The 25652-nt window shown below is 34.7% G+C and overlaps 1 protein-coding gene across 1 annotated transcript in view; it reads right to left on the bottom strand.

Annotated features, from left to right (window-relative positions):
- LOC127866465 (lysosomal alpha-mannosidase-like) overlaps positions 1–25652 on the bottom strand; it is a 39541-nt gene that overhangs the window by 3215 nt on the left and 10674 nt on the right. The window contains exons 6-23 of the mRNA XM_052406983.1: positions 25517–25619; positions 25009–25066; positions 24476–24592; positions 23908–24114; positions 23063–23129; positions 22322–22361; positions 21856–21925; positions 21442–21570; positions 21068–21184; positions 20507–20657; positions 18956–19053; positions 16060–16284; positions 15381–15499; positions 14968–15072; positions 14373–14460; positions 2394–2480; positions 1905–1995; positions 355–503 (exon numbers count right to left, since the gene is read on the bottom strand). Coding sequence (XP_052262943.1) covers positions 355–503; positions 1905–1995; positions 2394–2480; positions 14373–14460; positions 14968–15072; positions 15381–15499; positions 16060–16284; positions 18956–19053; positions 20507–20657; positions 21068–21184; positions 21442–21570; positions 21856–21925; positions 22322–22361; positions 23063–23129; positions 23908–24114; positions 24476–24592; positions 25009–25066; positions 25517–25619 — 2021 coding nt within the window. The remainder of the gene's footprint in view (positions 1–354; positions 504–1904; positions 1996–2393; positions 2481–14372; positions 14461–14967; positions 15073–15380; positions 15500–16059; positions 16285–18955; positions 19054–20506; positions 20658–21067; positions 21185–21441; positions 21571–21855; positions 21926–22321; positions 22362–23062; positions 23130–23907; positions 24115–24475; positions 24593–25008; positions 25067–25516; positions 25620–25652) is intronic.

Raw genomic sequence — 25652 nt, 5'->3', positions numbered from 1 at the left:
ATGTAACAAATCAGAATGGTTACAAATTGTTTTAACTCTCCAAACTTATAAAATTATTTATTAATGTATTTCGTTTCCATTTACAGAAAACCACACATATATTACTTTTTGTACTAAGATGTCACATACAATATGAAAATCGTTACACATTTTGTATAAAAACAATTAATCAGCTAACATGCAGATAATACATGTCCATAATAAGATGATGTTGCCGATGAATTTGAATTTACCTAAACGTCAGTCAGTAGAAAAGCATTATTTTGTTACACAAACTACTATTTGCATTTTATATAAAAATCAAGGAATTACGCACATTTTACCTAAAACGCATTACACTCAACATATACAAACCTGTTTCACAATGTCGGGCCCACTTTCGCTTTCATGTTTGCCAGCGTTCTTCATGAAAGTAACATGTGGCCGAAAATAAATTTCCTGGTAGAGAGGTCGATGAACGGCAGCGGCGGAGGTGATTTTGTTCAGCATCAGATAGTGGGTACCTGAAAAATCGGGGAAACTTGGTCATAGTACTTTATATGGGGTATTACAATTAAGGGGGTTACAATTTTAAACAAAAATTCGAAGACTGTATACAGTCGATTGGTGTATAGCGGATTTTAGTGAGTAACGGATAGGTAAAACGTTTTTTGCTTAATACTTTTATTTATCTTAAGATTTATAGTTGTATATGAATTGAATACAAAAAGCCTATCATTGTTAAGTCGATTCATGTTTTTGTTGACGTGTGTCAATGTTTACAACTGGTTCTTTTTTCGAAAGCAAAACAAGGTCACGTTATGTACGCACCCTTTTTGTGACGACAGGAAAAGTGCAGACGAATGGTTTCTTGAATTTTGCAGATTTTGTTTGGTAAACATAATGTTAATTGATGTAATATTTTAGTATTATGTGTCCTTTACAAAATTAAGAATGCTCAGAAACCAAATTGATGCGTACCATATAAAATAAGCATGAAAGCTGCAACTCGGGATTTAGTGAATAACGGACATGTGGTGACCCATATTTAGGAATGTGGGGATTGTCTCAAAATAAATATTAACTCAATTGAAGTTGTCCAATACACATGTGGTTAGCGTGTGGCTATGATATTAATTAATGAAAACATCATTTTTAATGAAAGATAATCAAATTATAACGAAAAATCGATTTCTCTGAAAACATATTTTTCACCATCAAATCTATATATATAACAAGGTTTTCAACTCAACATGACCCGAATATAGGGTGCATCGTTTTGAACAGTCATTACTTCATCAATTGTGCAGCGATTTCCATGAACTTGGTCTTATTAAACGCAGAAATAAATTTCCTTTCTGGAAATGTACATATATTGCAATTATTTTTTACAAATGCTGTGTCAAATTTCAAGAAATAACACGATAGACATGTAATCCGATAAAGACCTAAGCGATCCGGTAATGGCTGAATCAGTGATCATGAAATTCGCGCTGTAAACAATTTTTTTCTTCCGGAAATTTAAAACCGCTGGCATGTTTCAATAGGAAAGACATGTGTCTATCTAGGTTTAATGGTTTAATTACTGAATGCATGGTGTTTACGTTGAAATGAGACTCGAAGTCCTTAGCTATCCGTTATACACCAACCGACTGTATACAGTGCATTAAGTTGCATCGATTGTTAACTGTAGTCTTAATAGAAGTAAATGAATGTTATTATTCGATAAACAAAAAGAAATAACTTATATCGGAATAATCGATCTTCTGAAATTTCAGTGCCATAACTATAGCAAAGGTCTAATCTGTAACCGATATTTAAAATGTGACAAAAATAACATGGTTTGCAATTCATTAAATTGTCTATAATTACACCAATGTAAGGAACAGCGATCCGACAAATCATAGGTGCCCAACACGTCCTACCTCTGGCAACAATCCCTTTGCCACCGGCTCCTAGCTCAGTTAAAGGCTCGACTACTCCAAGAGAGTCGTCATGGAACGTTCGCCTGTGTACCTGACCAACATAGCAATATCAATGTATTGTGAACACATCCAACATAGCAATATCAATTTATTGTGAACACACATGTTGCATTTCAATTACCGGCAAGGTATGAACACAATCATGTGAAACCATTATTTATGGCTAGTTTCATGTGATAGAAAACCAGACGTCAGAAAACCCCATTTTTTAGGAAGATAGTCACTGATTATTGCGTTTTTCAGTCTCATTATGGTCCGTCTTTCAATATCAGTGCTGCCTGTTAGCTTACTTAAATGCTACACAGTGATATATATAAACCTAGAATGCGACTGATATACAGTTATTTAGCTTATAACAGCTCTAAATCCTGTATTTCCTTGTTAAATAACGCAAATGTACGTGCAATTGCATTTTCCTTAACAACCAACCATCACTTCCATATGCCCGTCTTTGATACTCGCGGCACCCTCAGAGCGGTCTACGAGAACTGTCAACTGTATACCTCTGTGCTCGTCCTGTAATCAGCAGTGCATCGCGAACTTTTACAAACACTATAAAACGCCCAGCATTCTTAATATTAGTAATTTCTTGAGACAGTAAAGGTTATATTGATATGCATTCCATGCCTTATAAAATGTCGATTTAAAATACACAAACGTATAACAAAAGAATAAGAACGATAAAGCAAGCGAAACAGACTGTCATTGCTAATTTACAAATGTTCGAACTATTGAAATGCGACACGTTTTGTTCGTTTTCGTACGGATCCAAACACTTTACAATACACCTGAAAATTGCATTAAACATACAGGCATTACTGTACACTTAAAAGTGATATAATACACAAAAATGGGAATTGCTATAATTTCCTTATTTTTAAGAATGTCCTATAATTTAGTTTGATCATTCGGTTGTATAATAATAATAATAACTTTATTTCACGAAGATAACACATTAAGAAATAGCATATCTTTTTTACAATGTGGTCTTCAAAAACACAGTTTATGTAAATATAATTCAACAATGTCTAGCATACTGCAATCAGCCTTAAAATAATTACAAAAGCATCATATAATGGAAATAATAATACTAATACAAATAATATTAATAATATAAAATAATAGTAATATAATTACAAAAATAATAATAATAATAATAATAATAAAAATAATAATAATAATAATAATAATAATAATAATAATAACAATAATAATAATAATAATAATAATAATAATAATAATAATAATAATAATTATTATTATTATTATTATTATTATTATAATTATTATAATAATAATAGTAATAATAATGGTTATTTCATTCTTTCATAACAACAGACAATCACAAAGTAAAAAGAAGAAGAATAAAAGACCCAAATGGCGGTATTTTAATGCATACAACCCACAATATCAAAAAAAGTTTTGCGTTTGTAGCAAATGATTTTTAACGTGCCGTTTAAAGGAAATAATTGTAGGTGCTTGTCTTATATTATTTGGAATAAGGTTCCATATATTTCTCGCACAAAAGGAAAAAGTACGCTTTCCGTAATTCGTTTTAAATGCAACATATGATAAATCGTTGTGGGTAGTGGACCTAAGAAAGTATGTATTGTTATTTGATACAAAAAATATTTTTAAATGACAACCAGCCCAGTTTATTGAAAATCGAAATTGAAGGAGAGGAAAACGGCTTATTCACTATTATTTTTGCAGCACGTTTCTGTATCGAAATTACCTTCTTTAAATTTGATCTTGTGGCTGAGCACCATATTGTACAACAATAGTCCATATGAGGTAAGATGTATGAATTATAAAACAACTTCATTATTTCATAATTTAGATAGGGTTTAATGCGTTTTAATAAGGCTAGCTTTGAGTTGAGCTTTCGACAGACGTTATTTATATGCAGTTTCCAAGTGAGATGTTTGTCAACAGTTATACCAAGTAAATTATGATGTTCAACTTGATCAATAACAATGTTGTTGATTTTAAGTAATAAGGTGTTTGCAGACTTATTAGCACTGGATAATATCATGCATTTAGTTTTGTTTGGATGTATTAACATATTGTTAAAAGAGCACCAATTTGATATTATATCTAAGTCATTTTGCAAAGTAATTTGAATGCTTTTAATGTCAACATCAGCTACATGTAAGGTAGAGTCATCTGCATAAAGATCTAACGCCCCCTTTTGAAGGAAAAACGGCATGTCATTAATATATATATAAGGAAAAGAAGAGGGCCGAGAATAGATCCTTGAGGTACCCCGGCTTTTATAGTTTGAAAAGCTGATTTTTGTGTTCCGACTTTGACGCATTGTTGTCTGTTAGATAGGTACGACTGCATCAAGGTAAGCACACTCTCAGAGAAATGATACATAGAAAGTTTTTTAAGTCAAATATCATGATCTACTAAATCTAAGGCTTTTCTTAGGTCAAGGTATACTGTCCCTACAATTTTTCCAGAATCTATGTTTTGTAGCCAAGAATCTATAAGTCGAATCAATGATGACTGACAAGAATGATTTTGACGAAAACCAGACTGGAAAGTATGCAACAATTGATGTTTTTCAAGAAATGACTTCATCTGATTTGAAATGTGTCTTTCAAATATCTTAAAAATAGTAGGGAGTATGGAAATGGGTCTCTTGTTGTTTAGGTCATTTTTATCTGATTCTTTATGCACAGGCAATATATATGCATTCTTAAGCCTGTACGGAAAAATTCCACTTTGAATGCTCTTATTTATGATTGATGTCATTGAGCCGACAATGGTATCACCACAATGTTTGAGTATATCAGAACCGATATTGTCAAGGCCAGGTGCTTTATTGTTTTTTAAACAGTCGATTATTTTACGGACCTCAAATACTGTTATTGGTGCAATTTCAAATAAATGTGTTTTAAGTTTATCATTGAGATATCTTTTGAATTTTGTATAATTATATGGTTCAAATTTAGTTTTGGTGATCAAATCGGAGATGTTAGAAAAATGTGTGTTGAATGTGTCTAAGATCTCAGGAATGCTGTCAATGGCTGTATTATTAACGTCAAGTGTTAATGGCAGAGTGAGGGAAGGATTTGGATGTGCAAGGGAATTAATTGTTTTCCATATATGTTTTGTTGACACATTTTCCTTTACTGAGTTATTATAAAATTGTTGTTTATATTTTCTTATAAGAAACGTTACATGGTTCCTTTGTTTTTTGTACTCGTCGATTTTGTGATGTTTTTTCGACCAGTCTCGCATTTAAATTGCATGTTTAATTTCGTCTGAAAACCATCCAGGTAAAATGTGTGACTTAATTCTTTTTGTTTTAATAGGTGCATGGATGTTTAATGTTGATGTTATGGTATCAAGTAAATAATTAAGACATGTATTGGGATCTGAGACCATGTCAATCATTTCTAAATTTGACATTAATAAATCGTTTTGAAAAGTGTGTTCCTTAAAATGTTTGAATTGCCTATATTCTTTTGATATATGCTTGTTCTTAGGTATTTTTGTATGCATTTGTCTTGTAAAACATACAGGAAAATGATCACTAACACTATACGATGAAACAAAAACATTGCTTATACGATCGGGTCTATTTGTATATAAATGATCAATAATTGTATACGATTTCTTTGTAATTCTTGTTGGTTCCATTACTAACTGTTTAAGACCATTTGAAATTACAAACGAATTCCAGCGGGAGTTTTTGAATGTTTCTTTTTCAGATCGAAAGTTCATATTTAAATCACCTAAAATATAAAGTTCTTTACTCATACAGTTAATAGCATTTTTAAAGCTGATATCATAGGCTGATACCCAGTCAATTGTAGAATCCGGTGGCCTATAAATAAAGTTAATTAGAAATGATTTAGTGTTTGGGAACATAATTTCAATCCAGACCGATTCTAATGAGCACGTATTTAAATCTTATCTATGTTTGAAAGGTATATTGTCTTTAATATATACAACTATGCCACCACCCTTACGATTATCTCGGTCACGACGAATACAATTAAAATTTGGAATTTGTATATCCGAATCTTGTATTTCATTAATTAAAAATGTTTCGCATAGTCCTAAAATATGTATTTTTGAATGTGAAAGTACATATTTAATTTCATCTAATTTAGGCATTATGTGACGTATATTTAGACAAGCAGCATTTAACCCTCTATTAAAAACATTGAAGTCTAAATTAGGAGCAGTATTATTGTCACACTTGTCAATAGCAATACGCCTGTCAATATTTGAAATACATGTATTGCAATTAGTACTTGAACTAGATTTATCAATATTGTTTTTACTAGGTGTCAAATAATTTGAACAATATGATGTTTTTAAAAGAGAATTGCTCGCATCATATTTGCACACATTATTATTACATTCTATACATATGTACTTAAGTGTATGGAACCTATTTGGAGAAATGATACTGCTTGTTTGTTGTATATCATGCGAGTGTCTGTTAAAATTGTCCTATATTGGAAACATCGTTGGAGCCATGACTCGTCTCTGTCCTCGGTATTTCCTGTAGCGCCCATGGTAGTACGAGTAGCCGCCGGCGCCCCATCGATTTCGGTAGCAGTCTTCAGCGCTGTGATTTCGCAGTCCACATACCGTGCATTTGTTTCCCTGTTGCCATCGCGATCTATTAGTAAACGAAGCAATTTGGGGATGTTCGTTCACACTTCCTTTTCCGGACCCGTGCCTTGTTATTGGTAGTTGTTTATTTATAGCTGTAACAAGAGCACTAGTGCCTTTTGCATTGAGATGAATGCCGTCTCGATGGTAGTAATGACGGGCTGTGTTCCCATTGCCAAATACAAACGCCTGATGACAATCAATGATGCGTGCGTTCATGTCTTCTCCAGTCCGCTTTAATAATTCATTGAGCAGAAGTACGTCAGTGTTAATGCGTGGACAAACGGTACACAAATATACTGCGCACGATTCCGATTTTCTTCTTATGTCCAGGATTAGAGATTTCACGTCATTGTAGAGCGTCGATCGAGAAGAACCGGAAGCAGCATCATTTACCCCAGCATAAAAAACGATGTTATTGTATTTCGCAGCGATTTCTCTACTCAGATTTGACTGGATTTCATGAAGTTTCTTTCCTGGGCAAGTAAGAACATCCACGTCCGTCTTCAAGTCAGACTTGTTTACCCCTTTCAAGATGGAGTCTCCTATGATTAGCGTCTGTCTGGTTACTGTTTGGCTGGATCTTTGATCTTTATTTGGTGTTTTTTGTTTTTCAGAAACCACTGAGGAGATGTCATTTGTATTTTCCTTATTGGAACTTTGATCTTTATTCTGCGTAGAATTAGTCTTCGGAACATTGGAAGAGCTGTTATTTGAAATTTCTTCATACGATCTTGTAGGAGTTTCCATGAATTTATTTAGCGATATTTCAGATTTTGTTTGTTGCGTTAAAATTTTAGACATCAGTTTTTAATTGATTTAGAGAAGGATTGCCATCGTTTTAGAAGTCCCTTGTTCAGGTTGCACATTTGCGTTTTAACAGATTCTGAATTTGAAGAAACATCTTTCAAATTATTTTTCATGTCACTACAGCACAAAGTGTGTTGATGTTTTAAACCACATACAATATCTTTTATTTCAGCGAGTTTCGTTGAGGTCTGTAGTATGTGTTCCCGCATTCACTTTTGATCTCATTTATTTCACTTGAAATTGATTTCATAAAATCATTCAATATCTCATGTGGATATACGAATTTGTGTCTTTATCAATTCGACGAGCATGCTTTTCTTTTCGTACTGACTGAACTGATTCATTGAGGAGACGTTATTCTACATGGCTATCAGATTCATTTTCATTTTGATTCTCCGAAAGTTTAGATTCATTTTTGCTTATTGACATCAAAAGATTTTTGAAGGCATTGTTTACATCAGTTGTTGTTGTTTTGTCATTTACTAATATATCTTCTGTATTTTTTAACATAACTTGCAGGTGAATTTCCGTGAACTGATGAGCGTTTTTCCCGTTGATTAAACAAGAACTCTTTGTACCCGTGTTAAGTAAAAGACTGAAACCTCCACCTGTCTCGTATATAATAACATCTTCTTGATCGGTGGAATCCAACTTCTTTTGCAGTGACTTCTTCAAATTTAGCGTGTAATCCACACCAACCGCGACGCCATCCGTAACATGTTTTAAGTCCGCGGATGCCGCTGTCCCAGTGAAAGGCACAATATCACTCATGTTACGTCGTTTACTATTTCCAAACTCCACAAGATTGCATCGTTTTATCGACTTTTTTCAGAGATTCTGTTTTTGTACTCAGTCTGCTTAAATATGTTTGTTTTTTTAACCAGACGATTAAAAACATTTAAATACTTAATTAAAACGTAAGAGTTTCAAAAAGTTGTTTACAGCAACCGGACGTGACGTATAATATGTTAGTTGAAGGTTTGAAGGTTTTCTAAATAATTCCAATATATTGATTAATAATAATAATAAAATCTTTATTTAAAGAAGATAGACTTGTTAAGAAATACATCAGATGAAATTACATAATATGCAATTTATATAATACATTTCTTATTTTCAACAAGGTCTTCTAACAAGATACAATTTACAACAAATACATCATATTTCATCTTGAGCAATAAGAACAAAACATAAAGAATCATATATGCATGCACATATAATGATATATATTATAATTAAAAACAAATGACAGACATAAAACTACAATAACCATTTATGCAAGAACAGTATTTAAACATTAAACTAATGTTATTTACTAAAACAACATGAAGCATGTTCAGTTTATTTCATAAAGTGTGGAAGAAAGATAAGCTTGTAATTTTTTCTTAAATGTAATTAAATTGTTTGTTTGACGTATAGATTGGGGTAACGAATTCCAAATTTTTTTGCTAGAAAATTCAAACGATTGTTTGAAATAGTTTGTTTTGGGTATTCGCACTAGCTTTAAATCCCCCTTCTCGCAAGATCGCAAGTTATAGTGATTATTTTGTGAAGGTGTCAAAAGGTCACGTATGTGTGTTGGGGTTTGATTGTGAAATGCTTTAAATACAATTACTGACGTGAAATAGTGATTACGCTGTTCGAAAGTCAACCATTTAAGATCTTTAAATAGTGTTTTTGAATTAGTGTTGTACTTTTTATTTAAAATATGTGCACCACAACGCTTTTGTATTTTGACTATTCTATTAATTTCCGCTTTGGCCGCTGAACTCCAGGTAACGCATGCGTAGTCGGATATAGGTGAGATATAACCATTATAGAAGAGCTTACGCATTTCAAGGGTTAAATATGGTTTTATATTTTGCAAAAGAAACATTCGTGATGACATTTTTGAACAAACGCTGTTAATGTGTTGTTTCCAAGATAGAGTATTGTCAATATAAAGGCCAAGAAGTTTTTGACAATTTACTGTTTTGATCACCGTATCTGAAATTTTAAGTTTTAGATCTGTTATCTTTTGAGATTTCCGTTTTGACCCTAATACCATACAAGTAGTTTTTAGTGGATTAATAATCATGTTATTAGTTTGGCACCAATCATTTATAATTGAAAGATTTCACTGGGGGCTGACGAGGTCAAAGCGTAGTCCGTTTCGCTACGACGTCGGGTATATGTTTTACTACGAAAACATGGTGTAAATACACTACTTTCATAGGCGAGTTTCATATTTTCTGGTGTTTATGGATTAGAGAACGGAACATCCAGTAATGGTAGGTACTTATTTTCAATAACAAACTAATAACAAATGCGCGTAGTTGCAACCTTTAAGTTTATTTTGAGCTAAAATCGAATTATTTTGATTTGAAGCAATGCATAAGATGGTTATTCTGTTAAAATAGCCAATTACGGTAACTTAAATTAAATAAAACTACATTTTACTTTGATTCAGTGTACATTACACATTTTAAAGTACAAAACAGGTTACGAACATATATTTTAATTATTCAAATGCTTTGTTTCGAAGGAAATTACAAGTCGCTTTATGTAAAGGTTTCGCACAGAGTATGTATTGGTTGCGCAACGAAGTACAAATATAATGCATAGGTTGCTCAACGAAGTTTCTGTATCCATTTCAGGACATATCACATGCAGTTTGCAGTTACTGCAGACTGCCATTTCCCAGTGCAAACGATGCCGTGCTTCACTGTGCGCATGAACATCCAAACGAAAAGGTTGAACCCGGTGAAAGCCTGCAGAGTCCCGGCAGAGCCCCGGTAAACCGTCACTACGCCGGCACTCACCGGGGTTATACCGGCATCAGACCCCGGCAGAGCTGCGGCAACGCCCCGGTTTAACCGGGGACAACCGGTTCATCCCGGAGGTATTAAACATTTTAATACTTTCCCGGTGGAGCCCCGGTCGTCCACGGTTCATCCCGGTGGAGCACCGGTTCATCCCGGTAGGGCCCCGGCTCATCCCGGTAGAAGCCTGATCACGCACTGGGGCTCCGCCGGCATCATAGTGAGACTGGGCCTTAACCGCATTGTAACACGAGGTAAATTTACCGGCCGTCTCATGTACGCAGTTAACAATAACCTGTGACAGAAACCCACTGCCACACCTTTACAACAATATATTGATTATGCAATTGCGGATTTGTGCCATTGGGGTCCTACTTTCCACACCTTACGGCTGTTACAGGTGTGGATTTTACAGGTACAATCATGTATACAAACATGAAATTCACCTCAAAATTAGTTGACGATAACCGATTTTCAAGAAAATCGCTTTGATATATACAATGTAAAAATCAAAATCCGTATGAGATAAATAATGGTCGAAGTTGGGACATGGGATTTACTTTGACATAAGCAGAGTTTCGAGATAAGCGAGTTGGGGATAACGAGAATCGAATGTTATTTGATAAAGAGTACCGTATGCTGAAAACCTATCGTCGGTCTCTATCAAAATAAACGTATAAGGGATTGTCACGAGGAGAAGATGAGTCATTTTTATTGAGACCGACGACATTAGGTACTCGACTCTCAACTGTCATCTTATATATGGATTTTCGATTTTAATCGTTTCCTTTGGCCTAGACGTGAATGTAATTATATCATAATAATGTGCATTACCATGTCGACTGTGCGCTTCGGATCATGTTGTGCCGTTGTTACTACCTCTGTCTCAAAGGAAATATCCAGCCACTCCATGACTCTATTAAATTTTTTTTTTTCTTTATTTTGCCTTTGAGAGATAACCAATACGTCTTCTGTGAGAAACGCATGCACGCTAAAGCGTTGTCGTAGCGAGGCATATACGTATACTGTCAGAGACATGATCATGCCTTATAATAATATTTAGCCTTTATTTATGATAACTGGGTCACCCTACACATTTCTTAACACACCAGTGGCTTAACAATACATAGATCAATATTGAAATTGTAAAATTGTGTCAATTATACACAGTTGTAAACCTTAATTGCATTTTTTAAAGTGACACTTGACTTCGGTTTGATAAATCAGCGGTATATTTCATGTTTAACCGCATAAACCAGACACATCTTGGATTATAATTTGATGTAACAGACCTATGAAATGACATTGTGCTTAAATTCAGAGTTTTGTTATTACAAAATCATAATCTTACATGTTTTAAACACAATGTTCGACTAATCCGTTCTCGATGTCATGTGTATTTAAACAATGTTTTCGTAGTAAAACATATACTCGACGTCGTAGCGAAACGGACTACGCTTTGACCTCGTCAGCCCCCAGTGGATTTGTTTGTAGCTTATTTTGAAGTGTTTGAATATTTGTTCCCACAGTGTGCAATGTTGTATCATCAGCATACATTGCAGAATCACATGTAAGATCTAGCGAAAGATCATTAACGTAAATAAGAAATAGAAGAGGTCCTAAAATAGATCCTTGGGGAACACCAGCAATGATGCTTTTACAAGTAGAGGTAATGTTTTCTGCTTTGATAAACTGAAATCGATTGCGGAGATATGAAGAAAATAGGTCGCATGACCTATCATTAAAATGATAAAGTTTTAATTTGTGTAAAAGAACCCTATGGTCCACAAGATCAAATGCTTTTTTAAAATCCAAGAAAATTGTACCTACCAGATTTCCATTATCAATGTGTTTAAGCCATGAATCAACTATATTAATCAATGCTGTTTGACAAGAATGATATTTGCGAAAACCCGACTGAGTTTTGTTTAAAAGACCTGTAGATTCTAGATATATATGCAATTGTTTAGCTATATGCTTTTAAAATATTTTAGATATAGTAGGTAAAAGTGATATTGGTCTATAATTATTGGGATCTTCTACCGATCCACCCTTGTATAAAGGTATTACGTTTGCAATTTTAAGCATGTCGGGAAAGGTTCCATGTGATATACAGTTATTTATAAGAGCAGTGATTGGTTGTATAAAGAATTCTTTGCAAAGTTTAATAATGCATGGCCCTATACCATCAGCCCCAGCAGATTTGTTTGAATGAAGTTGATTAATTAAAGTACTAACTTCTGATGTAGTAATAAACTGAACAGAGAAATGCTTAGATTCTAGCTTAGCATCTAGATATGTTTTCAGTGAGTGGAAATCGTGTTCAGTAAATTTAGTCTTTTTAATAAGTTTTGAGATGTCAACAAAGTGGTCATTAAGTGCATTAGCTACATTTGTTTTACCAGATATTATCTGATCATCCTTCCTTATTATATTTGGCAAAATAGAGGATTCTGTGTGTTCATTTGATGCTAATTTAATAGTTTTCCAGAGCGATTTCGCACTTGTTTTGTTTTGTACCGCATTCGAAAAATATTCTTTTTTAGCCATTTTGATTGCACTGTTACATTTATTACGCCACAACTTATATTGTGGCCAATTAGATTCACGTTTATATTTATCCCTTAAAGACCTTGCTTGTTTTACGTTTTCGTTGTACCAACCAGGTTGTTGTAATCTCTTCACTTTTTTATATTTGATAGGGGCATTCTTATTAAGGACTGAGTTTAATATGTTATAAAATACTTCAAATTCCTCATTAGCATCCTCTATTGTTTCAACCATTTCAAAATTAGCATTTTCTAAGTCATTTTGAAAATTTATTTCATTAAATTTGTTAAAACATCTGTACTTATTAATTTTATGATCATCTGTTTTAACAATTTTATCTTTGACGCTTAATGTAAAAACTACTGGGTAATGGTCACTTATGCCTATTTTTGGTATGATTACCTCAGAAATGTTGTCATATTTTGAATACAAATGGTCTAATATTAATGATGAACGTTCCGTAACCCTTGTTGGAAAAGATACGTGTTGTTTTAAATTAAAATCAGTGATAAGTTTTTCCCATTTCTTATTGTTAAATATGTTTTGGCTTAAACAGTGAAAATTAAAATCCCCGGTTGAATACATATTACAATCTTCCAAGTCTGCCTTATTTATCTGTAATTCAAATGAGTCAATCCAAGATTGAGGGCTATTTGGTGGGCGATAAACAAGGTTAATTAGATATGGTTTGTACTTTACAATGTTGATTTGTAGCCAAATAGATTCAATATCGTCGCTTTCTAAATCATGTCTACGTACAAAAGAGATGCTATCTTTTATTCTTATATTAAGAAGGTTCTTCCGTTTGATGCGTTGATTCATCCACTTCACTACTTTTTATAAGGAACTTTAACCTGTATTTGAAAGATCTGTGTATTTAAATGTCATTGACAATAAAAAACATAGAAACATGATTGCTAAAATACGTCTATCGTCACATAATATGTTAATTAAAACTGGTAGACATTATAACATTATCAGAAATGAAAGAATTTGTACTTTATGTATTCTTAACGATTTAGAAGACGAATACCACTTTTTACTTAGATGTCCATTTTATTTAGAAGAAAGATCAAAATATATATCAAAATACTATTCAATAAGACCAAGTATGCATACATTTTTGAAACTCTTAAATAGTAATAATAAAGGTACCCTTCCGAATTTAGCAATTTACTGTATAACATGTTTTAAGAAAAGAAATAATGTTATTTTTGTTTAACTCTACTTTTATAATGGTTATTTATTAACCGTTTGATATGAAATGAATATACTGTGTTTTAATCTGTTGACGCCAAATTTTGTTGACATTTTCGGTGTATTATGTAATTTATCTATGTATTTTTGCTGTTTCCTCTGTTGTTGTTTATATATAGTTGAGTATGAATACTCAATTCAGTGTGCACTTTAACACACAACACTCTCACGAGTAATTTATTATTATCTTTATTTACGGTATTTTTTCACGCATGTATGAATGTTTATATTAATCACGATGAGCTGTTATATGCTTAAGTGAATAAAATATTTGTTCTGTTCTGTTCTGTTATACATTTTATTGAAAATTCTGGTTTATCTCATTTTAAGCTATCTTTAAAGAATTTTGTACCCTGAGAAATGCCTTGGTTGTGATCGGGAAGTAGTTTCCCGACACGCTCTCAGTCTGGTTTAGTTCCCACGTGTCGCGGTGGTCACGCCTGCAAAATACCACGAGCAACATAGATTTACAACAATACGTTTTTAACGAACTTAGTAGCATCGTATGCTATTGACATTGACGGTTGCACTTTCTGGCGCGCGACACACGCGTTTTATATTGCTAAACATGTGAGCAAAGCAATTTTAAAATCAGTCATGTTGAATTGTATACGAAAACACACACTCATTGCATCTAAAAACTGTACACTGATGCATGAGCATCTGCTTAACATTGTGGAATTAAGATTGACACAATGCCTTCCTTTCTTCTACTTAAATTAAAAAAGGGTCGCAAATCGGCTATTTGGAATGTGTCGAAGTCAATGTTTATTACATGCTTAAATGCAAAATGTCCATGTGTGTTCATTTCAATGTGCAACTCTACCAACCACAACAAATCGCAAACGGCCACACGTCGGCTTAAACAAAATCAAATTGCAATCAACAAATACACACAATAAAAATCAAATACTTGAAATACGAATTTTGCCTTTACAAAGCCTTACTTGCGCTGCAACGTCTCCCGGCCGTTCAGGTCCGTGTAGAATACGCCGTTCGTCTCCAGGTCCGTCATGTAGTTGGTTACTACCTCCCGACCCTCGTTTAAACTGCTAGAAAACAATGGGCGATCGTGTGCTACCAAAGATATATCATTAAATTTGCCGCATGTGGCATAAACACCATTTTCGCATGACACGTTGGTTAATTAATTGGTTAATTATACTGTTGGTTAATTATACAAGCACATCATTGACTTAATCTCGGTGTCTTTATTTACTGGTAATACAAATGCATATCAATAGTGTAAAAAGGAGATTGCGTAGCTAGCATGCGTAATGTGTTATAACAAAAAATATAAATAAATTAGGAAACAAACATTGGATGCAATGAATAAAATGTTTGTAAAATATAATCCTACCCTGATGGTATTGGACCAACTGTCCATTCCAGCTCAATATGGCTCGAGTTGTCATATAGGCGGATAACTTGAGAAATCCAGTCACAGAAAACCTGCCTTATTTCCTGTACATGCCCTCCCTGCAGCGATGCAGATAGAAGGGGTACACATGCACTATGGTTACTTTATTAGTGGCTTAATTTAAGTTTTAATTAACAAATCAACAACGTAGTCTACTGATTGTTTTAAAGCAAGCTTAAAAAAACAATGACACTATTTAGAAATGGTCGTTGTAACACGTGAAAAGGGGAATAAATGCATGTGAGTAAAGTGTCGTCCCGGATTAGAATGTGCAGTCCGCACAGGCTAATCAGGGACAACACTTTTGGCTTTTATGATATCTTCGTTTCAAGAAAGTCTCTTCTTAGCAAAAATCCAGTTTAGGTGGAAAGTGTCGTCCCTGATTAACCTGGGCGGACTTCAGCGGCGTATCTGGGACGACACTTTACACACATGCATTAAACCCCCTTTTTACGGAGTACGGCTCATATAAGCGAATGGGGTCAAGGTTTGAAGCACAAGTTCTTCGAACTCAAAACCAAACGAGTCGATTATATTAGTGTCAGCTTATTTATACAGTAGTACTGCCTTATAAAAACTATGCAGCAAGTACAAGTAATAGGCTATGATATTTATGAACCTTGTATGCGGTTACCACGACCGTCCCGTCGTTTGCCCTGGTAGGATTGTTTGACGTAGGACGGAAGATGTAGGCACCGGACGCCTGACCGTCGGCATCGAAGTTGTTGCCATCATGCGCAACGTAGTAGAAGAAGTTCTGCTTGAGAGCCACGGCAACGTCCTCTTTCTTGTTCCAGATGCGCGAGATTTGCCCCGTCTCCCGACTCACCGACACAGTGTAGAACTGGTCAATTAAGACATATAAAGACATAAAATAGAAGCAAGAAAATCGAATTTTGGAAATAATACCCGCCTTTCCCAGGATAACCACCTCGCCGTACATTGTACCCCTTTGTTCGCCAGGGGATAATAAACCCAGGATACAATCCTTCCACTGGTTCCGACAATACACAAAGGTGAAATGTCCAACATTGACTTGATAAGGCATTGATTATTAGGCGTGAAAGTTTGCCCCAGTGTGATAAAACTTCGCGAATAATTATAGGTGTCCTAGTAAAATTAATTATAGAAGTGTAAAGAACTACACGGAATAATTCATGGGAAAATAAACAAAATGCAATAGGATTACACACACGTTCACTTTTTCTAATTATACATAGTCAAATAAAGAAAATGTGACAGGATAACATTTTCTCTCTTCCTGACCGTGATTATTGATGTTTACGTAAACGCTTAAAAATGCAGTGTGGGTATTATTTGGGAAGCAACACGTAATTCTTGATATGCAAGCACGGTTTTCAATATGGCAGTACATTTTACCTGAAAACTATTAGGAGGCGAATAGTGTTGTGGTTCAATGCTTATCACAAAGATCTAGAGTGTGCAGGTTCGGGTCCCAACATTTAATAATAGCTAGTTTAGCGAAATATTTTTCATTTTTCATTGTGCGTGAGTGTGTGAACATTTTAGAGCGGATATAGTAAGATTTTTTTTCTTTTTCGGTACGAAAAACAACAACAACGAACGTCTTCTTTATCCTTGTTTGTAAAGCTATTTTTCAAGTTAAATAGCATGTAGAATAGCGTGAAGGAAACAAGTTAATCATCCCCGGCTTTCGAATCAGGAAAGTTTAAAAGCTTATTCGCCTACTACTCGAAACGACGACGGACGGGACGTTCTACACGAATTTTAAATATACCTTAAAGCTACCCAATCAAAGTGCTGAAAGGGAAATACATTGACGTGAACATTCCAAAACAACAAATTGCGTCAAATTTCGAATACTTTGAGAAAATTTGAACTATACACAATTGCATTTTTATGCCCCCTTCGAAGAAGAGGGGGTATATTGCTTTGCTCATGTCGGTCGGTCGGTCGGTCTGTCGGTCGGTCTGTCGGTCTGTCGGTCCGTCCACCAGGTGGTTGTCAGACGATAACTCAAGAACGCTTGGGCCTAGGATCATAAAACTTTATAGGTACATTGATCATGACTCGCAGATGACCCCTATTGATTTTGAGGTCACTAGGTCAAAGGTCAAGGTCACGGTGACCCGAAATAGTAAAATGTTTTTTGAAAGATAACTCAAGAACGCATACGCCTAGGATCATGAAACTTCATGGGTAGATTGATCTTGACTCGCAGATGACCCCTATAGATTTTGAGGTCACTAGTTTTTTTTTAAACATCTTATAAATTACCCCACCCCACATTATACCCCCCTCTCACCCCCCCCTACACCCCACCCCCCCCCAAATTTTTTTTTATTTTTTTAACATCTAATAAATAAGCACACCATGCATTATTACCCCCCTCTCACCCCCACCCCCCTTACCCCCAACCCCCCAATTTTTTTTTAAACATCTTATAAATTACCACACCCCACATTATACTCCCCTCTCACCCCCACCCCCTACCCCCCACCCCCCCAAAAAAAAATTATATATATTTTTAAAACATGTAATTAATTACCACACACCACATTATACCCCCTCTCACCCCCACCCTACCGCCCCACCCCACCCCCCCCCAAAAAAAAAATGTTTTTAAACATCTAATAAATTACCACACCCCACATTATACCCCCCTCTCACCCCCCCTACCCCCCTGGCCCCCTCTCATTTTTTTTAAATCTAATAAATTACCACACCCAACATTATACCCCCCCTCTCACTCCCCCCTACCCCCACCCCCCCCCAAAAAAAAATAAATAAATATTTTGTTTTAAACATCTAATAAATTACCACACCCCACATTATACCCCCCCTCTCACTCCCCTCTTGATCATGACTGGCAGATGACCCCTATTGATTTTCAGGTCACTAGGTCAAACGTCAAGGTCACAGTGACTCGAAATAGTACAATGGTTTCCGGATGATAACTTACATTAGGTCAAAGGTCAAGGTCACAGTGACAAAAAACGTATTCACACAATGGCTGCCACTACAACTGACAGCCCATATGGGGGCATGCATGTTTTACAAACAGCCCTTGTTTTCTTGTAGAAGCAAGAACTGATTGCCCTTACTTGCAGTGAACACTGCAAAAACACTGCACTCATACCGCATCATAAACCCGGACCACACAATTGGTATTTAAAGCATTAATTAGTAAATGTTGCGGTTGGCAAACTCATTATTCGAATTCTTATTTCTCGTTAATAGTATACTTTCATTAACAGAAACAATATATTATGTTTATATTCCAAAATAGCTCAAGAATATAAAATAACTTGTGAATACAGGACAAACGCAACTTTTGAAAACAAGATCTATTCAGACTGCATCATTCTGTTACGGACATAAGCTTGGATGATTAGTTTTTAACCTATTTTGGTATTAAACTTTTCATACATATGCATGAAAAAGAAACGAAATCAAAATCAACCAAGGAAACTGGTGGGAACTACTTCTACTACTTCTTAAGATCCACCTGATTTTCGAATACTAAAGATCACCTGATTTTCGATGATCTCCACCGCTTCACTGTACGGCTGAGGACCAAACGACTGCTCTGCCAGCTCTTTGATTTTCTCCTCCAGCCATTCCTGCTCTGCTAGAGATGCATTATACATACATATGGTGTTAAATTAGTAACACATTTGTGGTCTTAACCGCAACATTGTTCTTTTTTTAATCATAATATTCTTTTAATAAGACGTGTGTATTGCAAATTTGAAGACCTTTTGAAATGTAATAAAACAATTATTGGCATTTGTGTCATCCACCACCCTAAAAAAAATCTAAAACCAAAATTTCATATCATATAGAAAAAAAGAATGCTCGTATTGTTTATTTAAACTATATCCAATACTATTAATAATTGTATCGGTAGCGATGTGCATAACACACACAATTATGCGATGTTTATACAAAAGATAAAAAAAACAACAAGAAAAATATAGGGTATCCTTATCCAAAACTCTATCAATTAACATGTTTATTGATAGATCTTTGCCCTATCAAAAATAAGGACAAACAAATTCAATCAAGACAAATATGCGTATCCAAATGTCAAACTCAGTTGTGAGTAAGTGGAATTCTCGATGACTATTTCGAGTGACGTAAACGGGAAAGATCACAAACAGTTTTAATGTTTCCATCGAAAGATTATATTCAGTTTATTTAATCTGATTTTGATGTGTTTGTGTTTTTTAGTAATGAAATACTATTATTTTGAAAGCATCAGGAACAATTTAAATAAATATATTAAATATTGTTTGATAAATTCAATACTATGTTAGTGACATTGTGAACTTGAATTTATCCATCTCGTCTCAGAAAGGCTGACACGGCTTGGCAAGCCTTGTCATGTAAGCCTTTCTCGAACTCGTCGGATAAATTCAATTACACAATGACACTTAAATAGTTTTCACTACATTAAAGGGGCCGTCCAACGGTTTGGTAAATTGACAAAATTAAAACAAAAGTTGTTTCAGCTTCGCAAATTTTCGTTTTAGTTATGATATTTTGAGGAAATAGTAATACTGACCATTGACCATGCTCTTAAATATCCATTATATGCATCGTTTGATGATTTGAAAACCTGAAAATTATAGAGCGTCGTGCGACGCGAAACGATTGAATAATTTGGAAAGTTCTGTTGTCGTTTTAGTTTGGTATACTACGAGGATTGCTTATATAGATAAAAAAAAAACATCAGCTGTAAGCATGAGCATCGGTGGTCGAGAGGTCTAGGCGGGAGACTTTTTACTCCAGGACTCCAGAGGTCAGTGGTTCGAGCCCTGTTAACGGTTACTTTTTTTTCCTTTTTTTAAAATTGTATTCTTGTTTATTTTTACTGGAGAATTTTAGTTTAAATGTTTACATTTATCAATATAGAGCATTTAATGGCAAGTTTCAATACATTCCAAAATCTTGGACGGCCTATTCAATTACATAAAATAATTGTTGTTCGGAATGTTTGGTTCGTGGCTTTATTTAATTAAAGCAAATATGTTTTGGCCTATAAAACGACATTTTTGTTTTAGTATTGTCAAACCCGTTACCATTCGCAGTGTCCTTGGTTGCATCAACTTTCTCAACTGTGAAAGTGGTAAAGCCGAGAGGCGGAAGTAACGCTGGGAACACGAGTTCATCCACGGCAAGAGATGGGCCTCTATCTGGAATCAACTCCGTCTGGCGTGTTATTGGAAGTTTCTGAAAATAAAATGCTCGCTACAATTCGTCGCTTATGAAATCCAAGAAAGGAACACATGCCACTTAGCTTGCTGAGAACAATATAACATCATTGAATGAGCGTTTTGTCGATCCTATATGTATAAACACACAGTTTACAATATGCTTCATCGATTTATCTTTTCCTGTTTTTATAATTGACACCTCCAGCCATATCTCGAGGATTTCCATATAACATTCACAGCGAGAAATAAGTAAGCCATATGTTTTAAAATAATCAGTTGAGTGCGTCCGCGTATAGAAACCCTTTAAATATTTAATGAATTTGTTACACATATCTTTAAATGTTAGATAATAGTATTATTAATTTTATTATAGTAGACAGTGGACGTTTTTCAAGACTCAGATGATAAGATGATGTCAACGATTACCTGGTATCCAATGGTTGACCCGCTAGCATTCCGGACGCTGAAGTCGCCCTTGCTCACTGGTATACGGACATAGGTCAACCGACTTCGTGCTAGGGGATTGTATACCGCCACGGTAAACTTAAACATTTATTTATCATATAATAATCGCTTTTGAACAGAATGTGGCAACAGTCAAAATAAATGTGTCATAGCCGTTTAGCAAACCAAGAGGATAATATAAACATTCGCTTACGGTATTACATTTATTGTCGAATGTATATACATGTAGCTGCATTAATTGTAACAACCTTTCAGTAATCTGAAGGGAAAACGCAATACTCCTACATTTGTCGTTTTATGGATCCAAGATCTAAATTGTTTGCGTCGGTTGATACCTTCTCCTCTTTCTCTGTGAGGTCACAGCGTGCTAAATCCAACTGAGGACAGAACACCAAGTCCACGGATGTCAGCTCTGTGCTTTTGTTCACAGTCATCAAGCGTGCTAATGAACGTGCTGTGATGTTCTGTAAAAACAAAAACAAAATCGTATGCACCAATTTTACGATTCTCCATATTGTGTCTATATTATTAATTTTTAAAATCGTTTTAATTTAAAGTCAAAAGACTTGCGAATAATCGTTTCCCCTCCAGTTCGTGTCAATGGCATTTTAATTTGCACATACCAAAATTAAAATTGGTATTAAACTTATTATCATTTTATGGATGAAATATTTGTAATCGATTTTGTTTTAAACCACATGACCCAAACTGTAAACTTGAAAGGTAACTCAGTTTGGTCGGATCCTCACCTTGCAGTAGCTGATACCGTTCTGAAGTAGCTTAGTGTAGTCGTCGGACACGTACTGCTTCTCTGTTCCACTAGGGTCGTAACATTATTGAAATGAATTGCGAGTAAAGATTTGTACATGCAGAACAACGCAATAAAACATTCAACATATCATTCATGAAGACCGTTTATTATTACCTTCAAAATCATTGCGATTTGTTCATGAGTCGTTGCGAACTTACTTGATGTTACACAATATCAGAACGTTGGGAACAATTTGTTCGAATGAACAGTAAACATATGCAAGATCATACAAAACATCGTACGACTACGAAGAAATAAATTTTCCTTAAAATTGCAAATATGACATTCACCATAAAATTGAAAAAGCAGAACAAAATGCGTATATACAACTACAAACGTAGATTGCACCATACAACTACAAACGTAGATTGCACCATACAACTACAAACGTAGATTGCGCTTACGAGACACCATCATGATGCTGAACGACCGCCATCGCTTCCTCTGGAAACAAAAAATACGAGGGCATTCATTATGACCAAGGGTCTGTGTAATGCTCAAAGATAATGAACAAGCGTCTTTGTTGCACATTTATAATGAAAAAGCGTCTTTGTTGCACACATTTATAATGAACAAGCGTCTGCATTACATACAAACTTATAAAAACACAACATGCTTCTGTGTTAAACACATACACATACATAATGACCGAAGTTTAATATATATTATACGCATACGATCATTTGTGATACACACATATACATGTTTTGTTATAATTGCAAAGAAAAATGCTTAAGCAAACGGTTGTTCAACACAAATATACATAAATATTTACACATCTTTGTTACAAAGTGTGCATTGATAAACACTTGCGTCACGTCTGTGGTGAAGCATGTGTCGAAAAAGGATATTTTGTATAACTGCTAACTTTGTATATATTGTTCACAGGTCGGAAAGTGCAACAAGAACCGCGAAACTCATTTATATCAATTGGATTAGGTACATCATCTATCATAGCAGAGAAAAAAGACTGAAGTTCACTTTTAATAAGTTCACCACCAGTGTTAGGTTAGAGTGTTGACAAGTCATAGGTTTTTAATGAGTAATTTGCAAACATATTATATTGACTTATTTTTGACAGTTCCAGAACTCGTTATATTTTCTCTAAAAAGGAACATAAAATGCAGTAGATAAGGTAACAGTACTTAGATAATCGATTTCTTTGTATTCTTGAAGAGGAATTTCTGTCAAGGCGCTCAGTTGTTTGCATGTCTGCAATGACAGGAATATATATGAAATATGTATTGTTCTAGCCGGTATAAAAATAAGTAATTAAAAGACCAATCATAGAAAAGCATTGAAACCCTCATACTTAATATGAACAAAATATTAACAAAAAAGGAGAAATAAGAACATGATGTTTGACACAGATTCGTGTTATATTATATTACGTTATACATGGCAATACGTATATTCGTACAGTTTGAATTAAACTGTGTAAGACATGTTTTGAACTCATATTTTTTTCGGTGTTTTAGGACAAAAATGCATTGTTTGAAACGGTTGAAGTGCAATAAAGTGTTTAACAGCTTTAATAAAGACAAACTTTCGATATTCATATATTAGAGAGGGTAATCACATGATAGTCACGATTGCGACGTCCATGCCAATACAGGTATTTTTAGCCGTTTTATACCCTTTATAACTTGTATTATTATTTAAGGCCGCTAATTTTCCAGCAAGAAAGTGATTAAAGCGTTTATTTCGTATTACTATTCGCTCTATTTCTCGACTTTAAGAACATTCGTAGCGAGGTAAGTCAAGATATTAAGCGAATATTATTCCAACATAAACGCTTATCACAGTCTTACTGATATGGCTGGAAAGTGAGCGGTATTAAAAAATAAACATACGTAATTAAGGGTATAAAACTGCGAAAAATACCTGCCTCGTCATGGACGTCGCCATCTTGACTATCACGTGATTATCCCCTCTGTATATGCTCAGACATGCTCAAATACGTTGAACAACAGCTGCAAAAATAAAATACCTGTAGGAGTGCGCCCGCGGTTCTGACGAGGCGCTTCAGATTCGGTCTGCTGGTAAAGTAACCGGTCCAGAAGGAGTGTGCCCGGTGCGCGTACGGGAAGAAGTCGTCTGATTTCGTGGTCCACGTGCGGTTGGCGAGGTTTAGCTGGTACAGGTAGCAGGCGGGGTTGGAATACAGGAGGTTCATCTTGAAGGCTGGGTCGCTTTGCTGAATATATAATTATACAAAGTTACGAATGTTCATAACTATACAAAATAAGTATATTTTTATTACTGGATAGAAATACCATAAAGACCCGTTGAGTGAAAACAAAAACAACAATATATTTTTGTTAGCGCTCTATCATGTTTACATTTTATGTTGAAAGAAAATGAATGTGCACATAGTATCAGACACTCGTAACAAACACTCATACATAAGTCTATAACATTTTAATTTTGCACACGCGTGTTTGATAGACGCACGTTAAAAGTAAGTATTGTTTGGCGGTCAGTCGTGTATTATATGTTTCTTTAATATCCATAAATTACATATTGAAGTATGCACAATACCCATACGTATGTTTTACCCTTGCGTTGACTTTTTCTATGAGCATGTCCAGGTTCCTGTACCACTTGTCGGCATCTCTGTACTGGAAGTCACTGCCCATCTCCACCATCACGTGATTAGTGGCGTAACGATTACCCTTCATTTATCAAAGCATGTGAGTCACATGTATTTATATTTACCAATACATTAATATATTTTACCGATTATATAAATGCAAACGTATATACTTAACAGTGATAAGATGAATAAAAATCATTACAGTTTATGAAAATCAGTTATTCAGCGACATTGCGATATAATTTGTTGAGTTTCCGTGAATGCGACTGCAGTTTAATGAAAATGCGATTTCTAAACTCTAGGAACCGATTTGCTTTTAAAACATTTCATATATATGTATGTTAAAATATTGCCACGTTTATTATCTGTCAAACAAATGATGCGTTAAATTGTAACAAGTGAACATATAGATCTGAACTTTCACTTGAAAAACGAGATCCGTTTTAACAGACATGAAACTTTTATTTTCATTTCTCATTGTCCTACAACACCTACCTCCGCCTTCATGAGCCCAATAAAATCGTCGACCTTCGACTGTACATACGCATCCGAACTGTAATAGTTAATCATTCTGAAGGCTATTCCATTTATACTCACTCGTGAATGTTTTGGTCAGATAATGATGATGCATACAGACCACTATTTTTTTACATTAATATACAGTTTGCATAACGTAAATGAAATATGGCGTTACAGAGAAAATAATCAGATATTGTATGTCACCAGTTTATTACAGTGTTTTATGAATTAAAAGCAAACGTGTATCGTTCAAAGCTTTACTATTATTTTCGATGCAACAATCACGACCTGCCAAACTTCTGTAATTCTAGTTCGACTAAACGAGGTCCTAAATAGCTATTTAAAAGCGTTAGAAAAAGCACATTTTGACATAAAAGCGTTTAAAACGACATTTTGCAAAACTTCTAAGCCAAATATTAAGTTTATACAATAATGTGGAGAAAAGTGTAATAAAGGTACAGCAACAAAGTGTGTACATGTTTACCCAGACACGAGTTCCCTATCGCCACACCAGTAGTCCCAACAGAATCCCTGTGGGGGCCAGTACACATTGTCCAACACGCCCACAAACAGGTCCGAGTACTCTCCTGTACAAAGACTTCAGCTTCAATATATTATAG

The sequence above is a fragment of the Dreissena polymorpha genome, chromosome 2, assembly GCF_020536995.1.
Source record: "Dreissena polymorpha isolate Duluth1 chromosome 2, UMN_Dpol_1.0, whole genome shotgun sequence".
Classification (NCBI taxonomy): domain Eukaryota; kingdom Metazoa; phylum Mollusca; class Bivalvia; order Myida; family Dreissenidae; genus Dreissena; species Dreissena polymorpha.
The sequence above is the reverse complement of the archived record's forward strand: the minus strand, read 5'-3'. Positions and strand labels throughout refer to the sequence as shown.